Source organism: Monodon monoceros, unplaced genomic scaffold (assembly GCF_005190385.1).
Source record: "Monodon monoceros isolate NGI ecotype Baffin Bay Population unplaced genomic scaffold, NGI_Narwhal_1 Super_Scaffold_3, whole genome shotgun sequence".
Lineage (NCBI taxonomy): Eukaryota > Metazoa > Chordata > Mammalia > Artiodactyla > Monodontidae > Monodon > Monodon monoceros.
Genome location: NW_021703780.1, coordinates 42,974,468 through 42,996,988, shown reverse-complemented (window position 1 = coordinate 42,996,988; position 22,521 = coordinate 42,974,468). Strand labels below are relative to the sequence as shown.

At 36.1% G+C, this 22,521-nt stretch overlaps 1 protein-coding gene across 2 annotated transcripts in view; it reads left to right on the top strand.

Annotated features, from left to right (window-relative positions):
• The window catches only part of COL21A1 (collagen type XXI alpha 1 chain), a 127,454-nt gene extending 105,982 nt beyond the window's left edge, over window positions 1–21,472 (top strand). For both annotated transcript variants that reach the window (XM_029243160.1, XM_029243161.1), the window contains 13 exons: window positions 832–876; window positions 3,003–3,056; window positions 4,667–4,720; window positions 7,575–7,628; window positions 9,236–9,307; window positions 10,990–11,025; window positions 13,751–13,795; window positions 16,474–16,506; window positions 17,089–17,235; window positions 17,325–17,379; window positions 17,886–18,086; window positions 18,896–18,973; window positions 20,312–21,472. In XM_029243160.1, the coding sequence (XP_029098993.1) occupies window positions 832–876; window positions 3,003–3,056; window positions 4,667–4,720; window positions 7,575–7,628; window positions 9,236–9,307; window positions 10,990–11,025; window positions 13,751–13,795; window positions 16,474–16,506; window positions 17,089–17,235; window positions 17,325–17,379; window positions 17,886–18,086; window positions 18,896–18,973; window positions 20,312–20,499 (1,062 nt within the window). In that variant the 3' untranslated portion in view covers window positions 20,500–21,472. The remainder of the gene's footprint in view (window positions 1–831; window positions 877–3,002; window positions 3,057–4,666; window positions 4,721–7,574; window positions 7,629–9,235; window positions 9,308–10,989; window positions 11,026–13,750; window positions 13,796–16,473; window positions 16,507–17,088; window positions 17,236–17,324; window positions 17,380–17,885; window positions 18,087–18,895; window positions 18,974–20,311) is intronic.
• The last annotated feature ends 1,049 nt before the right edge of the window (window positions 21,473–22,521 follow it).

Sequence of the window (22,521 nt, the reverse complement as noted above, 5' to 3'; positions counted from 1 at the left end):
ATTTCAATTGAATTATCATCAAGAAAGGAGCTAAGAAAAATGAATAGGAAATAAAAATTAATTAGTACCACCTCTGTTTGTTTGGGGTGATAAATGATCATTTTGGAAAATGCAGTGAATGACAATAGAACTGCTTTCCCATTATTAAATGTGCTCATGTTATTCTCAAATTCAGACAATTAGCATTAATTTTCTCTGAATCTTGCTAGAGAACTCATACATTTGGGCTCAGCCATGTGAAAGAGCTCTCTATTTCTTTCTTTCTGTCTCTCTACAAACGGGTCTGCATATGCTCCACAATTTTATCAGCAAGGGAATCATTAGGAGAAAGATTGCCATATCTTATACAAGGAGTTAGGTTCCTGGGTGTTTCAAGGCTCAATTTGGAGGAAATTATTTAGTTTCATTAGTTTTCAGTTATGGTGGTGAGACTATGAGGGCCTTTGGAACTGTTGTACTGAATCTGAACTCCTATGATTTGACAGTCTTTTTGCATTAATCATTATAAGTAACATAAGAAAGTGTTCAAATGAAATATCCTTCTTATTTTATCACTTATGTTGGTCTGAAAGAAGAGCCAAGATTAATATCTTCATAGCTTCTTTTTTTTAAAGCCAGTATTTAAAACGTTAAATATCAGATGTATAATAATAAATCTCATAAATTTTTCTTTTCCAAAATTTGATTAATATAAGTAGTGGTTTCATGTAGTCAAGAGATATGTTTGATGATTTGCATTATTTACAAGTTAAAACTCCAATTATGGCCTATTCTTCTTTAATGATACAGTCTAAATTTTTAAAATTAAAAATCTACTTTATTTCTTTTTAGGGAATCCCAGGATTTCCTGGAAACCAAGGATTAATGGGACAAAAAGTAAGTACTAATGAAAGTTGAAAGATTTGGGCCTGGAATCTGATTATGAAAAGGGCAAAGTGGTGATGTCTCTTCACATAGAATACATTTTACCACATTCATGGCAACAGTTAATGGTTCAAACATGATATAATTTCAGAAGCTATTATTTTGACCTTACAATTAGTTTTTGTTGTTGTTTTATACAGATATGAATTTGGATTTACATACATGCTCTCTATTTTACTTAGCTACTTTCTATCTTGTGCTCTTAGACCATACTTTTGGGAAAATTGTACTACTTACTAAACTGTATTTTTAGAAACTCTTTTAGTACAAATACTTTGGTTATAAACATTCAGTTTTTATTCAATTACCAGTATGTTTTTGAGAGAGGATTTTGTAGAGTATACAATTCAAGATTGATGATTATTTCCTCTTAATACACTGAAATTTTTCTACTGTCATCTCCTGGCTTCCATGGTTCACTATGAAAAATCTGCTCTTGTTCTAATCATCATTCTTTTGTAAGTGACCTGTCCCTTCTTTGGGGATTCTTTTAAGGTATTTTATTTGTTTTTAGTGTTCTTAAAACTCACTGCAATGTATCTAGATATGGAATTCTCTTTATTCATCCGGGTGGGAATTTAGTTTGCTTCTTGGCTCTGTAGAATTATTTCCATTATCTCTGGAAGACATGAGCTGTTAATCTCCATGCTAATTCTCTTCATCTTCTGCTCTTCCCTCTTTCTGGAATTCTAGTTAGACATATTTTATTCCTTTTAATTTTGTCCTCTACATCTCTAAATTGCTTACTTCCATATCCTTGATTCTTAAATTCTGGTTAAATTTTTTGGATATATTTTCCAGTCTATTTATTCTCCCTTTACTGTGTCTAATCTGCCGTTTAAGCCATCAATTGATTTTTTAAAAAATCTAAACAATCATATTTTTCATTTCTAGAATTTCAAATTTTAATAACATCTTTTTATTCTTTTTTTTATGGAAGTATAGTTGATTTACACCGTTGTGTTAGTTTCAAGGGACAGCAAAATGATTCATTTATATATATATATATATATATATATATATATACATCCCTGTGCTATAACATCTTTTTATTCTTGATAGTCTAGTCTCTTGTTCTATCTTCAGTCCTAGTAGTCTTTCATGATTCCATTCTTTCATTTGTAAAGATTTCACATGTAGTTCTAAATTCTCTTTCTAGCCATTCTGACAGCTGCAGTTCATTGTTATTCCTCTTGATTCTCAGTCTTGTGGTTTTCTGCCTCTCCTGTCTTAATTGTTGATGCTGAGCTTGTTGCTTCATCCTAGTTAGTGGGCGTCCTGTCAGCCTAACTGGGTCATGGAGAGCCTCCTGCTGGTAACCACGGGTACCATTTCAGTGCCCTTTGAGGGTCCTGAGCCATTGTAGGTACTAAAGATTCCTGCCCCCTCCCCATAGCTGGCCCAGTGTTCAGTTTCTTAAAAGCTGAGCATGTCCCCTCAGACACCTCCAGCCCTCTTGTTTCCCGCTGCTCAACTTCTAGCGAGGTTTCTGCACACTTCCAAATCCTCATAATCACAATCATAACCGAGAGTATATTTTATTAAAGTGAGGGATCTTTGAAGACTTCTCCTGCTTCTCAAAGAGGATATTCTTTCCAGGGTTGTTGTTCTGGAATCAGAAAATCCCTTGGAGCATCAGGTCAGCCACAATCCCAAAATCTGAAGTCTAAATGCTATTAAACTGTGTCCTAATTTTTCTTAATCTGTACTTACTATCATAGCTCTTAAATTATGGTAAATAAGAAATTTTTTCACTTGATTTTTTTTCCCTCTGTTGTTTCACCTCACCAACAGTGTGTGAACTGCTAGGTCTTCCTTTGAAAGAATAAGAGTGCCGCTCCTGATTTCCTAATGAAAATATTTTCCTTAATAATTCCACAGACCCTAGGCCTACGTCTTTAAGATGTTAGATTCCTGATTTTTTACCTTGCATTGCTTCGTCTTACAATATAGGAAGGAAAGGCAGACACATTGGGCTGATTGATATTGAGTTTTCATTTCATAATGCTTTTGTAGGAAATTTCTAAAGATGAATTGATACTCTGCAATTTTAAACTTGATCTGTATTTGATTTTTAGGGAGAAATTGGGCCTCCAGGACCACTAGGAAAAAAAGGAGCTCCGGGGATACCTGTATGTTAATGTCATTATTATTACTGGGGTGTTTGAAATATTGTCATTATGTACCAGAGGTTCTTATTCTGAAATTCACAAAACTGGTGGGAGGATTCAGCAATGAGAATTTTGGGATCCACAAATTCCATGCATTTGTATGAAAAAGATTATGTTCATTTTTCTAGAGGAGTCTAGATTTCTTCAGATTCTCAAAAAGTTGGCTACCCAAGTAAGGATTAAGAACGCTTACTGTAGCTATACCAGAAAACAAATATCCTAGGTAAAAAAAATACTGAGTACCATGAGAAGATCTAAAACTCAATAATATTCTTTGTTATTTTTTAGAAAATTTACAAATTTATTACACTAATGAGGGAGAATATATTCAGAACAGGTAGTATAGGAAGATCCTAAATTAGTGAACAAGTAATTTTGGAAGTTTGGGGAGTAAAGGGACATATGAGTATGATATTAGAAATTATGATAATCCTATGGTGTATAGGACTCCATAAAAAATTTCTAAAAGTAAATTGTTGGAAGCAATGTGTATTTTGATCTATGAATCAAATTGCCTGTAATAGCTTTTTTTTAAGTAAAAAAAATGGACAGTTTATGACCTTTCATTTAATTATGTAAGTTAAAAAAGCAGATATTTTACCCAGTGAAAAGATTTGATAAGATCTTGGTGAAAGATTTGAATGGAATATTCTTCCTCTACCTCCATCATCAAGACCAAATTATTTTTTCATTGAAATATTAAATGAAACTTGATTATTTACCAGTATTTAAGTTAGCCTCCAGAAAATGAAGGCATTGACTAGAACTTCATTGAACTTCAAGAATATCTATATTTAATATTTCCAATATTTCAAACACTATGTTATGATTAGTGTATTTTACATTTTATAGTTGTAATAAATCCTGAATTGATAGCAAACCATAGTAGTGATGACATGCTGTTTTCAATGTGACTATACTGAGATTCTGTTTTCTGATAATACTAATTGAATATTTTTTTGCTCATCACATTTCCTTTGCTGTGATTAAGAGAAAGCAAATGTTTTTTATATATGTAATAGTATTTAAATGGAATCTAAATTAAATTAGTTCCTTGTTGCTAGAATAGTTATCAGTGTCTTATTTTGAATTATATGGTTACTAAAAATATGGCCATTTGTAACTTGAATAGACATTCTTACATTCAGAGAAATTATTAGATTTTAATTCTTTAAAATCATTATTCAAGAAAATAGAAAATGTAAGTAAAATTGACCAAAATAACATCTATGAAGTAATCTAATTGTTGGCCATCATGAGAAAGGAAGAAAGTAGAGTGTAGAAAAAAGAAAATTTTCTTTACATTTGTCTCTTACTAGCTCTCCAGTCATTTTTGCTATTTGTAGGTGATTTAAGTAACCAAATTACAAGGGCTTTGCCAGCCTTCATGTTACCTTGCATAGTTTGATTCTTTATTATCCTTTATTTGGATGTGTGTAGGGATGTTCCCCATATCTTGCATTATATTTTAGTGGATTGATTATGATGGTAATGTATAACTTGAAAACTGATTGAATATTTTAAAAATATTATTCTCTAAATTGCTCTTGCAATTTCCATTTAAAATGTAGGGTTTGATGGGAAGCGATGGCTCACCAGGTCAGCCTGGAGCCCCAGGATCTAAGGTAAAGAAAATTAACTTAACAAGATTGAGGGCTTTGTGCAAAATGACCATTTAGGTACTTCAGTCAAAGTTTTAACTACATTGATTTTATTTTGAATGTGGTTTGAAGTCTATGAACAAGCACTTGTAGGAATGAAGTCTTAGGCAAAAACTAAGCATATAAAACATGCTAACGTAAAGCAGGCCTGGTTTAAGCTGGAAAAGTTCCAAGATCCTGCATGACTCAGCCCTCTTCCCTTACTGGCAGCTCAGGGAACTGAGGAATACCCAGAGCTCTATGGGGCTCTGTACCCAGCCCACCATCTAGAGTATCTGTAGTGACCACTGAGGGTAACTTTACCAACTTCCAAGTCCTCTTCTTGGTTTTTTATTTAGTGGAATGTATGTGGGATTTTTATTTGTAAAATGCCTGTAATGAGTTTTATCCTCCCTTGGGACTGTGGATAAGATGGCACATTATCTTAACTTTCACATTTAAAAAGTAAGGCACGCTTGACAATATATTTAGGTGTCAGGTGAGGTTATTCTTAAGCTAGAACTGGCACTCTGAGTACCATGATTCGACCGTTTTCTAGGTGTACAGAGTCATGTGTAAGAGAATTTCTTTTTATTAGAGGATCAGACCGGGTACCTTCTGGCTCAACGCAAGAAACTATTCTTGACTACTTAATAAGTAGATTCTAGGATAGCCTTCTGAAAGGAAGTGACGGAATTGCTGTTTTGGAAGCATTCAACCTTTAACTGGACCAGGGAAATAGATCCTGGCATACAAAATGAGTACATGGCTTAATCTACTCTACTTTTAATTCTAAAGTACCTAGAAAGAGATAGGATAAAATGTCATTGGGAGCCCAGTGATTAGGGAAAAGTAGCTGCCCTCTCACCAGAGGTGGACCCTGTGGGTGCTTGGAACACTGTGAGTCCTAGCAGTAGTAAGTGTGCACTTGCCAAGTGGAGGTTCTCCATCATGTTGCAAGGTCATGTTGTAAGAAAAAATAGAGTAGTTGTATATTCCTTAAATAACTGGGTACAATGGACTCTCCCATGACGTTCTGGATCCTCTAATTCTTAAGAACGCAGCCTAAGATTTTGTCAGCATTTTTAATTAGCCACTTAGCATCGTTGGCTCACACTGAGCTGGAGGTCAACTAAACCTGCTAGATTTTCCATAAAAGACGTTAGAACAATGTACTTGTGTCATCCACCACTTGGGTAGGTCTGCTGTTGTGGCTGGGGAGTCAAGTGGCTGATTCTAACATCACAGTTTGTTCTTACATAAATTACTATAAAGTTTCCCTCATCTTGTCCTTCTACGATTATTTTGTTAAAAATAGATTCAAGATGTTAAAATTATACCTCTTAAATGTAATCTTTTCAGTGAAACATTTCAACTTGTTTTCATGCAGTATATTACCTCAGGTCTTAGAAAGTTTTTCTGCCAAGGGCCAGATAGGACATGTTTTAGTCTTTGAGGGCCATATAATTTGTGTTGCAGCCACTCAACTCTGCTATTGAAATGTAAAAGCAGCCACCACGGTGTGGATGTGCCTGTGTTTCGTACAAGTTTATTTACAAAAAGAGGCATTGGGCTGACTTAGCCCACAGGCCATAGTTTACTTGCCTCTATGTTACCTTACCCCTCTGGTTTTGTCAACTAATATATTTGTGAACTATGCCTTCAGTAACAATTGATATAAGTTCAAGAGTAAGACAAAAAAAGCTGTGTTAAGCAAGGCAGGGATGAGGCTGAAATTCTGTGATAGATCTTTAGAAAACTTCCAATTTAGATTATAATACCTCTTTGTAAAATAGCCATTGAACCATTTATAAGTCTATTTTACCCTATCATATTCCAGTTTTATAAAATATTATCTAAATGACATCAGGGTATATTAACATAATCAGGTCATGTAGCTTTTGGCAAGTCCTGTCACCTCTGAGTTTCAGCTTAATCATTTGTAAAATCAGAAAATTTAAGGAACCATTGTTCTATGGTATAATCATGCTTTTATGTGCTAAATGCTTTAATTAAGTCCAAATAGTATGCTCACGTGGTTCTCAACGTAAGCTGAGAATGAAAGTGGTTCCCTTTACGATCAGTGAGCCTGACCTGGCTCCGGGTGATCATCACCCCCCACTTCTAGGTGTCACACCAACCTCTTTAATTATAGGTTTTTGCCAGACATTGATTGGGTTGTGATTTCAGGTGTCCAAGTATATTTGAAAGCCAGAACCACCACTGACAATCTCTCCTGATGATCCAGGAGGCAGGTTGTCTTTTATAACCAATCCTCTTTTCCTATCTTACACTCTTTGCTCTGACAACTTGGTCTTGCTTTCCAAATGTCTGTTAGCAAGGACTGCACTGGAATCCTGAAAAAGAACGCAAACTAAAAGTTTTCTGATTCATGCTTCTTCCAAAAGCCACTCAAAAGTGCATTTGAGGCTAATTTTCTTTTTTCAGTTGCATACTGAAAATGAGTCACACAGAGAAAGCAAAACAGAGAAAGATGAAGATTTCAAGCCTAGAAGATGCTATTAAGATACATGTGTCTGGCTTGTGCAGCACAAAGACCTAGCTAATTAGTGCCAGTCCCTAAAGATTGGAATCTCCCTTTTTACTTCGAGCTGCCAGCATCAAACAGGCTGGTAGAAAGCTTTATAAATATGCGGACTCACTTCCCTGCTTAAAAGGGTTTTTCTTAATAAGTAGGCTTCACATATAGATTCTATATTTCAAACAATTGGAAAGTTGAAAATGCAAAAGTTGTTTAAAATGTATTCCCTTAAGTGTCTGTATCAGATATATGGTGACTAAATTCAAAAAATTTCAAATGGCTTTGATGCATTGACAGGGAAATAAAGGTGAACCTGGACTTCAAGGGCTGCCTGGGTCTTCTGGGCTCAAGGTAATTAATTTGTTTTGAAGCATTTGGAAATGTTTTCAAAGAAGTATGAGTTCCTCTCATTATTTGATGAGATTAACATTTGTATCCTTTAAGAAAAGATAGATGAAATGAAGGATTACCTTTTAACATAAAATTAGGGTGCCTGAAAGCCAGTGGTGAATGTGGGCCAATTTCATTTCTGTTTTTTGGATATTTTATCAAAGTTTGGGTAATAAAGGCATGAAATATGCTTTAGTTTGGTTTTTCTAGAATTAGTAAAATTTGGATGCTAATATGAACATCTTCTCTGGTCCAGAGAATATCACGCTCTTATGTGGCTGAATGAGTGTGTCTCCCCTGGTGGTGCCGTTTCTTTGTTTGCTGATTGATGGGACTTTATTTTCAGTCTGGGAGTCACAGTTGCCTTTACCAGTTTCCTCCAAACCAAATAGTTGATGTTTATTTCAATCAGATTTTCAATTCTCTTCTAGCCTTTAAAAATCTAGAGTAATATTCAACAGCGCACAGTGAGCAAAGAAAACAGAACTTAGTTTCCACAGAAGAGAGTTGTTTTTATTTAATATGACAGAGTTTGGGACTAATGGTAAAGCAAATAAAGCAAAACCAAAACTCCATGAAGCATATTCAGGAGCATGTCCTATCTCTTACAATTTTAACCTAAATATTGTTGATACATCATCATTATATACTTTCACATTGTAAGTCTTTTTTTAAAAAAGGAAATAATCCCTATGACATGATAGGGAGTAGAAAAATTGAGTTAAGATAACTTATGGACTATTCCTTGTTCTGAAAACAGCTCAAGAATTTATGTCTAAGAAAATAATATTCCATATATATAAAGTAAAAATCATAAATTTGCATATCTAACTACAAGGGTGTTCACCCCAATATTGTTTATAAAAATAAAAACTGTGAAAGTGAATGTTTAACAATAGAAATTTTATTAAATATGGTAAATCAATATAGTTGAATACTATTCTGTAATTTAAAATTTAAAAAAACATAATGGCATATAAAGAACTCAAAATATTAATATGTTTTGAAGTAAATGATTATGCTTACTTAAGTTATGCATACACAGCACATTTTAGTATCTAAGTTGTGTATGTGTTTGTGAGAGGTAGAGGGAAAAATATATAACCAAATAAAAATAGTGGGTAATGAGATTTTCAATAATTTTATTACTTCTATTTACTTACCAGTTTTGTAACAATAAAATAAGTTTTTTTAAAGGAGGATTATGAGAAAAAGCAATTTCAAGAGGATGGGAAAGTATTAGTAAATACAAAGAGAGATACCTGTGTTTATTATTTTCACTGCTTTATTATTTATTGTTGACATTATAATAAAAATACCAAATGTTTATAAAATTTTAAAATATGATATGATCTCAGGATTTCTTAACTAGCAAAGATAGGAAAAAATATAAGAAGTTTTATTGGGACTTCAGTGAACTTTACTATTCTTTACTATTTCTATAGTAATAACTCTAACAAAATTTTTAACTATCAGTTTTAAATTTGAGATGTATATAGAGATAAAAACAGTGGGGTTTTTCACAAGCAGTAAGCCTGTGATCTTCATGTGAATTCTGTGTTACTTAGGGAGAACCAGGAGCAGTGGGTCTGCCAGGAGAACCAGGATACCTGGGTTTACCTGGAATTCAAGGGAAAAAGGTATGATATTTAGGACATATAATTCAATGTTAATCAGCTATTACCACGTAAGTTTTCTTTTTGTGCATGTAGTGTAGAAGGGCCAATTATGCATTCAATGATGAGCTGACCTATGTATTTGGTGTACATATAATGTGTTCGACCTCATGCTAAGAGCTGTGGCACCTTTCATGTCCCCGCATAGGTACTGTCTCCTAGATGAGGATCTTCGAAGAGACAGATCAAAAAATATAAACGTACAATTACATAATATCTTGTAAATTCAGATTGTTCTGTGGTCAATCCAGATGTGTCAAGAACTTTTTAGGGAAAGTATTCCATGTGAGGCACTCTTACCAAAATGTGAATATCACTCTTACCAAAACTGGGGCAAAAGTCTGAAACAATAAAAATTACAGCCAGAATGCTTGACCATGGCATTCCTATCTGTGAAACAATTATATTACATAATAGTTCACTTAAAATTAATTTAAGGAATTTAAAACACAAAACATATATATTCATATAAAATGTTTTGGTGAGATAAAACAGCATCACTTTGGGTTCTCTCTCTCTCCTGTTAAGTAAAGGAACTCTGAGCTGTATCTATACAAATATTATTGTTGGCTTGAAGTCTTTGAGCAAGAACTGACTGCCCGCCTGTCAGAGAAGTCCATGCCCCTGCAGATGTATACAGTTCAGGTTAAAAGTGGATGTGTTGGCTTTTGTTCTGCAAAGGATACAAACTGTTATGTCTCCATCTTTGTATTCCTTGCTCTTTCAGTTTTTCTACCATTTCATTTTTTCTATCCCTCATGTATTATCTGCTCAGCCCCTAGATTACTGTACCTAGTGTGATCCCTTTTGCTCTGATGAGTGGCAGGCAGTACTTGCTGACACAGGAATGACCCTCATAGCAGCAATTAAGTGTTAGACCATCAGTGAAGATTAAGTAAACTACTGTGAATATGTTTGGATTTAGAGAATTTCCTTGTTCAGAAACCTACCAGTTAAAAGAAAATCTGTATTTTATTCACTGTAAACACAAAACTCTACTCTTTATGTTTGGATAGCATGGTAGAAAGGAAATTTGGAAAGAGCGTCCAAGTTCAACCTTGGGCAAACGCTTACCTTTCCTGATCTGTGGGTACATTATAAGAACAAAGACACTGAACTAGTTGGTTTCAAACATCTCTTCTAGCTGAGAAATTCCAGGAAACAATATTATGGAATATGAATTTCCCCCCAAAAGTTAATTTTTGAAGCATATGTTTTCTAAAATACTTTTTCAACGTTGTTTTATTTCATTTTTTCCTATAAATTTGTGGCCATTATTAGCTTAATAGTAGAAGACTTTTCAGTTTGATTTAATAAAACGAGATTTGTCAAAATATAGTCCTCTCTTTGTTTAACTTCAGATTGTGATCAATATAGAAAAGTTTTCTTCTTCCTTATAAAATAGAAATTGTAGTTAATTTTCTTTTGAATGTAAGAGCACAAGAAAGTATTCATTTAGAACATCATCTTGACATAATGTGTTTTTACTCTCTTCTCAAATATCATGTTGGAGTCAACTTTTGTTTATAAGGCACTTGTCGAATTTGCATGAGACCATATATTTTTCTTGGTAGAAGAAAAGCATGTTTATTTGAAAGGATACAGAATATATGACATTATGATATATATTAAACGGCCTTTTGCAGGGGGACAAAGGAAATCAAGGCGAAAAGGGCATTCAGGTATGCTACTGGCTTATTTTATTTTTTTGGCTTGGCAAAAAAACTCAGGGCTTCATTCTTTTTAATTCTTACATGGCTTTTCCAGCTCCTTCCTGTTTTACCGTCAATGTCTGTTAAATCCCAGCTTTCTCATTTTACTAAATTTCTCAAAACGCATCAAATCTAACTTTAACATTCGTCACTACACCACTATTGTAGGAAACTTGGGAACCAAGCGATTCAACAAAATAACATACGGATTTTATCACATGCTTGTAATATATATTTATTTACATATTTTATGGTGTGTTGGTTTCCACAAATGATTTGACATGGCTTATGGCATAAATAAATTTGATAAGAAACTGTTAACACCGTATATAAAACATATTCAAACTAATAAACAGGAGAATTATACCAGAAAATTAGATCAGTCTGAGGAAATCTAGGGAGATTTAGAAGGACGTTTGGTTTTTGGGTGGCTTAGCAACAAAGGCAAAGAGGAGAAATATGCTACAGCTTTGGGAGATGAGGACAGTTTCACCTCAGTCCGAGTAGCCCTCAGATGGTTTTTTCATTAACTGAACCCTGACCCGTGAGTAGGACGCCGCTAGCTGAATCAGTGACACACTGATCAGGAATAAACTATATCTGTTGGTCTTTCAGTCTTTTAAGCTCTAGAAATGTAAGACTTTTCCAATCATCAATTACAAATCAAGTGTCCAGACAGTACTTTAATGATGTTTTTAAGATTACAAAGCTCAGCTATAGGGGCTTCCCTGATGGTCCAGTGGTTAAGAATCTGTGCTCCCAATGCAGGGAGCACAGGTTTTATCCCTGGTCGGGAACTAAGATCCCCACATGCTGTGCGGTGTGGCCAAAAAAAAAAAAAGTTCAGCTATAGTGGCTGAGTCTTGCTACGTAAAACACTTTGCAAAATTCGCAGAACTTTGAAAGCTCCAGAATATCTGGTGGCATAAAAGGAAATTTCAAATTTAGGTAATAATAGCATCAAAATCTGCTAAGGTCACAGTCTGAACACTGTTTCAGACAATGAAACTTGAACTAAGCCCCTTCCCCCCCATCCCACTGTCCTGACCATTCATTTCTTGTCATGGGTCCTGGGTGACTGTAATATCCTAACTAGTCTCCTTGAGTTCAGTCCACACCTTCCCCCCACACTTTTACCAGCATCAGTAACTAAGTTACACAACTGCTTAGGAGTCCTTCAGTGATGCTCCACACACATTTCAAGATAAAGTCCAGCCCATAAAGTGCCTCCTTGTTGGACTGAATCTTCTTTAGTCTTATCTCTTTGCCAGTCTACCCACTATTATCTGCTCCTGCCCTGCTGCTTTAGCTGGAAGAAATTATACACCTCTGTCCTGTGTCTTCTCTCCCTGCCACACCCCCGTCTTCTCCAGTTGGGTACCACTTACACATCCCTGAGGGCTGCACTCAAGGTGGAGTCATTTTTCCTACCCTCTTTATCAGATGCCCCACTGTATGTCCCAATAGTATCCGTTCCAGATATATAATTATACACTGCATCCTTATCGACAGTATTTTCATTATTCTTTTTTAAATAGAATTCCAATAGAATTTAGCTGTATATATTTTTATTGATATAATTAACATACAACATTGTATAAGTTTAAGGTATACATGGCACAATGTTAATATATAATAATGTATAAGTTTAAGGTGTACAAGGTGTAAGTTTAAGGTGTACGAGTTTAAGGTGTACAAGTTTAAGGTGATATAATTAACATATACCATTGTGTAAGTTTAAGGTGTACAAGGTGCAATTTATATATTGCAATATGATTACTACTGTAAGGTTAGCTAACACCTTTATCATGTCACGTTAGTTTGTTCATGTGTTGAGAACAGTTAAGGTTTAGTATCTTAGCACTTTGAAATTTAGAATTTAACTGCTTATTAAAGAGATTAATTGCTTAGCTTTTGCACCACATAGTAAGCAACTTGAAGGCAACATGGGGACACTGCAACAGTGTCCCTACAGCAAATAGGGCCCCTGGGAATTCATTGATGTAAGTAAGTAAATGAAAAAACCTCTATGCAGGAGTGATTTACAATTTCAGTCACTAGATCTTTAATTGATTGTATATCTAGGTGTATGTTTTGCTAGAAACTGCTAATTATCCTGTTCAACATAGGGATGAAATACTAGAGTTTCAGGGTCTGGCCCAATGTCTTATACAAGGAGGATGTCCCAAAATATTAATTGAATGGACAAATGTGTTTATATCTTTATTAATTTTTTTCTCTATTTGTCCTAACTTAAAGATTTTCATTCAAAATGTATTTTACAGTATATTTTTAATTTAAAAATGTCCTTCAAGTGATATTCTTGCCGTCATGTGTATAATCAACACCGAACATGAATAATGTCATTGAAATTAAGAAAATGACCACAGCCACTGGATTTTTAAATTATTTTCATGCTGTGAACATGGACTCAGCAGAACATCCTCAACTGTCTAACATTATTTACATGTTCCCCAAAGTCAGTAGTTTGTTCCTTGTCTTTATCCATTTTAGCTGTAAGATTCGGTTGACGTTCCTCTCACTTCTTTTTTCTTCTCTTACATCATTTTACATATTTGCATCACTGCTCTTGTGACCTTTCTTCTAGATGACAGCACAGTACATAGTTTGTGTTGTATATGTGATTGCATCATATGTGTGCAAACTAATGAATAACATTTATTCAATTTTAAAGGGTCAAAAGGGAGAGAATGGAAGACCAGGGATTCCAGGGCCACAGGTATTTTTTTTTATGGAAAATGAAATAATGAATCACATAATGAACAATACTGAGAGAGGGTTACTTGCAAATAAAAATGGGTGGGGAGAAGGGGAGATGTAGCCTGCATTCTAAGTGCCCAAGGATGAGAATTCTAGTGGTGATGGTGATCACAACTTTAATCTTTTGATTTATATTTTCATTTTCCCATGCTGATACTCTCAGTGGCTGTGAAACTTGATTTTCAATGCTTTCTTCTGACCAAATAAATGACTAAAGGTAGACAGTTCCACCCATTTCTTGGAGTAGTATTGGCCCAAGGCAGCCATACATGGCAGCATCTCTGTACCTACTGTTGAGTTTTGATTTTCTCCTTGAAATGTGAGTAGTTGAGGCCATACATAGTGAAGGAATGTCCTTGTTTCCCTCTAGTTTGTTCAAAGATATAATTTACTACACTAGAGATGAATTAAAATGCCATCTTGAGGAACTGTGTTGTGCAGTAGATACATAATAAGATTGCCTTGCTTCTTCCTTGACTAAACTCTCCTCATGAAGCCATGTTTTGGTGAGATTGCCAAGTGGCATGTAGGTTCAGTCAGAGCCATATTGGACAAATAAAAGCATCCAGCTGGGCTTCCCTGGTGGCGCAGTGGTTGAGAGTCTGCCTGCCAATGCAGGGGACACGGGTTCGTGCCCCGGTCCGGGAAGATCCCACATGCCGCGGAGCGGCTGGGCCTGTGAGCCATGGCCGCTGAGCCTGCGCGTCCGGAGCCTGTGCTCTGCAACAGGAGAGGCCACAGCAGTGGGAGGCCCGCGTACCACAAAAAAAAGAAAAAAAAAAAGAAAAGCATCCAACTGATTAGGGAGTGTGGGTGGGAGAAAGATTCAGTGATTACACTGACTCTGGAGGTAGGGGGATAAAACTGTGAGGTGATGTCTCCAAGGACAGGGGTCTCTGGGTCCCTCACTTGGAGGAATGGGGGAGACCATTGGTGTGGGGGGCAGTCTTTGAAAGTACATGGCCCCAAGGCTGTGTAAGATGGAGGGTGAGTGTTACATGTCAAAAAGTTGAGAACTTAGAAGTGAACTTCAGAGCAAGAATCACTGAAAGGAGAAATGGACAGAGTTTGCCTACGTACAGTTATGTGCAATACAAAAGGTCTTCCTTTTCCTGTCCCTTCACTCCACTCACACCACTGGGTGACAATCAGCTCTGTCCCTATTCCCCTCTGACCTGCTCTGTTTCCCTGAGTTAATCACACAGCATCTTTAAACAGCTCTACTCATAGGAGGACCCTCACCCCTTCATCCATCACCCTCCGCAACCCAGGCCTTTTACCCCAAATTGTTATTCACAGTAACTCTCTGATAGAAGGATATTTTCTTTGGATTTTGAGTTCACAACTTGGTTAGCTCACTGATTGACAGATGACACTCTCTGCAAGTTTCCCCTAACTTGTTTTCTTTTATCTCACTTCTCAAGGAAAAGAGGAAGTCTGCTCCCCCAAGGCAGGATTTGGGTTCCCTAGAAAGCTTCTGTCCTGGGTGTGTTGGAAGCTGCGTTTTCCACCACCAGGAACTGAGTCTACAGGGAGAATGGCAGGGGGCGGGGTAGGGGCGGGGGAGCAGAACAGCCATTGCCTCTCAACAGCTGAATAGTTGTCCCAATCTCTCAAAGTAAACAAAGTCCTAGTTAACTGTCATCCTACCAAGGGCTGCACGTGTGTGATTTTTCTGGCGTTCACATTGTGAATGGTGTCCAAGAGAATGTTTCCCTCATGAAATCATCCTAGTGGATTCTCAGATGACAGCTGTTTTCAGTTTTAGCTCTCATTTGGTTCTAGTCCAGAGAGCTTACTATTTTATCTTTCCTCTTACTCTGGCTCCATTTGTAATATTCTGTCTGGTAGAAACCCCTGCATTTCTTCAGAAACTTCCATATTTAAAGAATGGCCTTACAGAGAGTGTTTTACTTGCTGATCGATTTTTTTTATACATCTTTATTGGAGTATAATTGCTTTACAATGGTGTGTTAGTTTCTGCTTTATAGCAAAGTGAATCAGCTATACATACACATATATCCCCATATCTCCTCCCTCTTGTTTCCCCTTCCCACCCTCCCTATCCCACCCCTCTAGGTGGTCACAAAGCACCGAGCTGATCTCCCTGTGCTATGTGGCTGCTTCCCACTAGCTATCTATTTTACGTTTGGTAATGTATATATGTCCATGCCACTCTCTCACTTTGTCCCAGCTTACCCTTCCCCCTCCCCATATACTCAAGTCCATTCTCTAGTAGGTCTGCGTCTTTATTCCTGTCTTGCCCCTAGGTTCTTCATGAGCATTTCCTTTTTCTTAGATTCCGTATATACGTGTTAGCATACGGTATTTGTTTTTCTCCTTCTGACTTACTTCACTCTGTATGACAGACTCTAGGTCCATCCACCTCACTACAAATATAGCAGAGGGAGGAACACTCCCAAACTCACTCTACAAGGCCACCATCACCCTGATACCAAAACCAGATAAAGATGTTACAAAGAAAGAAAACTACATGCCAATATCACCGATGAACATAGATCCAAACTGAAAACTAAAGTTTGATTAAATGTGTGGTAAAGGGTGCATGCCACATTGCTAGTACTGTAGCTTGCACATTTACTTATTTATTTATTTTTTCCCTATTAATTTTCAAAGGGAATTCAAGGCCATCATGGTACAAAAGGAGAGGTATGTTTCTTCATGTATTATGCTGTCTGTTCAGTCCTCATGGCTTGATTTTTAATACTGTATAAATCTAGCTATTGACATCACAAACAGAAAATATCTTTCATGTTCTTTAGTAGTTCCTAAATAGAGATTTTCAGAATATGTAGATTCACTGAATTAGGTATGAAATGTTACATATTTGCCAGTAATATTGATTCTTCTTCTAAATTAGGAGCTAATTTTTTTCTGCATGTTTCTCAATGAAGAATATTGTGTATTTCTACATCTATCTCTCTAGGATTTAAACTCCTTGGGGACAAGACTGTGTCACGTTCATCATTGTATCTCTGGCACTATGCATATTGCTTAATCAATATATGTACTAGGTAGTGGTTATTTGTAGGGTTGGATGGATGGATAAATGACAGTTTAATATAATATGAAATTTCCTTCCTGATCAATTACGGTGTTTCCCAACAATTTCCTATATAACTTAGTTATATGTTTATATATTTTCATATCCATATCCTTAAGGCTTTTATGATGCATTTATACCTCCTGAAATATTTAAATAGAAATTTTGAAGATTTCTTTTGTTTTTAGAGAGGTGAAAAGGGAGAGCCTGGTGCCAGAGGTGCCACTGGACCCAAAGGAGAATCTGGAGTGAATGGTCTGATGGGGCCTACGGGTCCCCAGGGGCAACCCGGGGAAGCAGGTCCTCAGGGACCCCCAGGACTAGATGGGAAGCCCGTATGTATTCTGCTTCTTTCACAGTTTTCATATTTCTGTTGCTTTTTACTTGGTATGTCAATGTTATAACCCTTAATAATTTGATGCAGGGGAGAGAATTTTCAGAACAGTTTATTCGACAAGTTTGCACTGATGTATTAAGAGGTAAGTCTCCAACATAGAGATTTTAATAACTTTCAGATTTCAAAAGTAATACAAATTCTTTGTAGAAATTATAAAAGATATAAGTAAGATGAAGAAAATAAAGGACATTTATCAACCTCTCGTTTTTATTTTCCAGATAAGTATTTTTATAAAGGTAAAATATTATATGTACCCTTTGTAACCTTTTTAATAAAGCAATTTATCATTATTTCACCATTGATTAAATTTTCTTCCCTGACATAATTCTGGTAATTTTATTCAAAATATGATGTCTATAATTTAATTTACCAGTTTCTTTTAGAGGGGCACTTCCTTTTTTCCCTTACTTGAAGCAATTGCCACAATAAAATTATTGCACAGAGCAATGGATATTTCCATAGTTAAATTTCTAGAAGTGAAATTATTGGCCAAGAGATATGTATCTGTAAATTTAGAAAAAATATGAGTGATATTATTAATGCCCATTCACCATTTAAACATAAGGGATGGGTTTCTTTGCTTTTAAGCCCAGCTACCTGTCTTACTTCAAAGTGGAAGAATTCAGAGTTGTGATCACTGCCAGTCCCAGCATGGCTCTCCTGGTATTCCTGGGCCACCTGGTCCCATGGGCCCAGAAGGTCCCCAAGGATTCCCTGGTTTGCCAGGAAGAGATGGTGTTCCTGGATTAATGGGAGCTCCAGGACGCCCAGGTGCCAAAGGATTAAAAGGTACTTAGTTTGTATGTGTAAGCAAATAAATAACAGAAAAGGGTATTTTTTGTATTCACATCCTAAACTTATTTAACAGGCAAGAGTTCCTGTTTGTTTTCTTGAAGACAAAAAATTTTTCTATCCCTAAGTCTTTAAATAATTTGTCAACTGAGTTAAAGAACAGTCATTCTATTTCATGAAAGAATATCCTAAAGTCAAGAGAGAGGTCAACGTTATGAAGCATGTGAACCTGTAAATCAGAAAATGTTGACAATGTACTTAGAAATTTTGCTTGAGTCTAATTAGGTCTTTAAATAGAACATCACAGACACCATTTCCTTTATTTTGACTTTGGTAACTTCTGTAACCATATTCAAAATTGTTTTCTATAAATTTCTATAAGAAAAATGATGTTTTGCGACCAAACTTCCTAATAGCCCACAACTTACTGCTCTTTGTTTTTGAATATTTATGTGAAACGTTGGTTGATAATTCTTTCCTTTTAATTTAATATTATAGGAACAATTTAGATGTTTCATCAAAGTAATAAAAGAACAACTATGAGTAACAAAAAGAGCTAATAATTCCAAACCATTTTCCTTTCTTAATATTTAATCTTCATTAAGTTTTTCTAGACCACTGATCATTTTATAAAGTTTCACTTCAAAAATTCTGTGTCCTGTTAATAATAATAAATAGGTGGCTGGCTAATTTTTAAAGATTTATTTTTCTTTTAATGTGTGTATTAACAGCTTTGAAAGAAACAATCTAGGAGGAAATGATTTTATGGGAAAAGTAAGCTTACTCCCCTCTCTGACACTCTGCAGGCTTACCAGGACGAAATGGGGCAAAGGGGAGCCAAGGGCTTGGGTACCCTGGAGTACAAGGTCCTCCTGGTCCCCCAGGTATGAACTGATGATGCTCATAAGTGTTGCTGCACATTTTACGTTAAGAAAATCATCATAAATCTCTGTCCAAAGATTTGAAACCAAGACTTTCGTTTCCTTTTTTGAGTGATTCACATTCAACACATTGAGCTCTAACTGCTAGAAGTTTTATCCTATATTATATCCATTAATCATTCAGGATTCTCTCTCACTTATCATTTAGACTCCTTAGAATACCACTCCTTAGAATAGTTCTCAGATGGTTCCAAGTCGCCCAGGCTTACCTAGTGTATATCACCTTTAATCTTTATGATTCGCAGGGAAGCAGAATAATGCTGAGATGGACTTGTAAGCCAGCCTCTGCTAGCTGCATTATTTAACTTCTCCGTGTGTCAGTTTCCTCATTTGTAAAATAGTGATGAGATGTCTTTTGCATCATGACATTGGTGGAAGATTAAATGAATTAATACATGTCATGCTATCAGAACGGTGCATGAAAAAGTTATGTTTTCAATAAATGTGTACTATCATTATTATTTTAGATGTTATTACTGCTCAAGGCTTTTGGGTGGATCAAATGATTTAATACTTTGTATGTAAAGCATTTTGAACAATACCTACAACTGTAGTTTAGTGCTGAATAAATGTTTATTAGTAGTAGTAGCAGGAAGTATTAGTGGTAGAAAGTGCCCAGTCCACTCTGCTCCATCCCTAAACCTAAATATTTTGTTTTTGTTATTTTGGGTCATCAACTTTAAAAGGCCAATATCTTGAGTTAATTTTTCTTTTTTTGAACATGCTAATTGAACTAAGTTATGGTTCACAAATTAGTGTTATAATACCTCTGTGTATTGATTACTAGTATACTATGGTAATGACAATGTATTTCATTGTGGAAACTAAAATATATAGATATATATATAGATATATATATATAATGGAAATAGTCATTTTGACTACAAATATGGCACAAAAGTGGCTTTATTAGAGTTTTAGCTTACTGATATATTACCTACTAATTTATAATAATATTGGCAAAAGATAAGCTGAGAGGAAGAAATAGTTTGGACAATCCACAAATTGAAATATTAGAATGTTAGCTCTGTGTCTTCACCAGCAGCATGATTGCATATTAACATAGCTTGGCCTAGTTGTACAAAAATTACTTTTGGATAGTTCTTTTCAAAATGGAAGGTGTATAGAATTAGCAAGAGGATACCTCCTCTTTTCACCTTAGTGCAAATACGTAAAAGTTTCAAGGGAGTCTTTTTACCAGTTTACATGTTTTGCAGATTCAGCTGTGTCAGCAACAAAACCAAACTCATCTGTTCATGTATTGCTAATGTCCCATCCTAGGTCCAGAGGGCCCCCCTGGAATAAGCAAAGAAGGTCCTCCAGGAGACCCAGGTCTCCCCGGCAAAGACGGAGACCACGGAAAACCTGGAATCCAAGGGCAGCCAGGACCCCCGGGCATCTGTGATCCATCACTGTGTTTTAGTGTCATTGTCAGAAGAGATCCCTTTAGAAAAGGACCAAACTATTAGTGTCTGATGCCTCATTCAGCAGCCTAGGCATGGTGCTTTTCTTTTGTGGTCTTTGCATCTCAGGAAGATAACAACAGTAATCCCTTGAAAAGAAACTCATGTACCTCGGTGTTTTTATTATTGTTTCTTTCCTTAAGGAAAAATATAGAAAAGGTCACATATACCGATTTTAAAGGCTCCTCAGTTCTTCAGAGCCTTTAGATTAGTAGCATTAACTAAATCTCAAGGGTTTCTTGTAAGTCCATTCATTTTAGTCAAAGTCAAATATAAAAAAACACCATTGCCTGTCAGCCAGTCAGTTTCAGTCACTGTGAAAAATTTCACATTCAGCCTCCATGCGGCAGAGTATTTGAGTTCAACTTCCTGTCTGTGTGAATTTCATGTTTCATAGCTCATAGCTCACACTTCTACATTAGTCCAAATGTGCATCTGGACATGGGAGATGAGATCAGGGCTGATATTCGGTTTGGGAACAGACCGTATTGCCATATCAGCCCTTACTCCAGTGTCTGTGCTTACCAGACAGTGGTGATGGACTGTTGGGGTTGTTCAGTGTTTTGAATATCACCTCTGAACATTCTGGAAAAAAAGTTTCACTGGACCTGGTCGATATGTTCAAAGGAATTGTAAGTTCAGAAATACCAAAAAGACTTTCTTCTTCATACTTGCTTAGTAATTGGAATGTTTGTTGCATGCCTTCATTTTCCATTTCAGTTATTACATGTGTACATTCATATATGTTAACTTTTATTATAGCAAAGCTAGTGGGAATCAATGCTCTAGTTGACAGGAAAGGTAACTCCACAAATCCTAGGATGTCTTGATATTTTTAGCAGACTTTAAAATATTATAAACAGTCTTTGTGTACTGTATTTAATGCTTTTGTAAGGAACATAATTTGAGATATTCCATCTTTATCATGCTCTAAATTTTTTTACTTTGCTTATTATTCAAAGTACAATAAAGTTTTGTACAGGCCTGAATGCAGTGTCTTTTTTTATACTTAATTTTAACTGATTCTTGAGTATATTATCCATTTGACATGGTCATTTATTCAATGGGTATAATTTATTAAATTATTTACCTTATTTTTAAATCACTGATTCATATGAAATAAGAACTTAGAAATTGGGTTGGGTGCTCCTCACCTGGATGGGTACAGCATCTGCTCCCTGGCCCAGGAATGGCTGGTCATCAGAGTTTAGCTTAACTGATGACGTGTCCTTCTGTGACTTTGATGAGAACCTTGGAGGCGACTGAAGCCCATACATTAAGCAGCTGAATTAGCTTAAGGCTTGTTTTGATGTTCTGTCTCCAGCAAAGCCCCAGATATTTGTTAGACCTGACCAACTTACTCCTGGTAATTACAGCATTTCCTGGTAGACCTGGTGAAGGGGCAGAATAGGAACTTCCTTCTGCCCCTTGTTCATTCGACCACCTTTGAGCACATGTGATGCTGAAAACTTGGTCTCTATGCACTGGTGCCAAATCGAATCTCAGAGACAGAGTTTTGGATGAAGTAGAAAAAAATAGCTTTATTGCTTTGCCAGGGAAAGGCGGACACAACAGGCTCATGCCCTGAAAAACTATGTGTCCCAACTTGGGAGGATTTAGTGAGGAGTTTTATAGCAATGATTCAAAGGTGGGGTTGCTGATAAGATTAGGGTGTGTGCAGGGCCTACACTCCTTTAATCTGGCCTCTTGATGAGCTTCTCTGGTTGCTTTAATCTGGCCTTAGGGGGTCTTCTCTGGAATGAAGAATGCTGACATATCCCATTTATTGGGAGTTTTAGTTCTGTAAAGAGCTCAAAGACATTATTATGTGTATCTCTTAAGGTGACCCTGCCCCAAGGCTGCACTATTGTTTCTTGACTGCTCCTCCCTTGTCTCTGCATCCCCCTCCCTTCCCTGATTAGCAACTGTTTGAACCTGTCCTTTGGAATTCAGGGAAGGTCATGGAGGCTGGAGTCTATTCCCTACAAATAAGAGATGGGGGACAGAAAGACTTCCATGCCCAGGAGC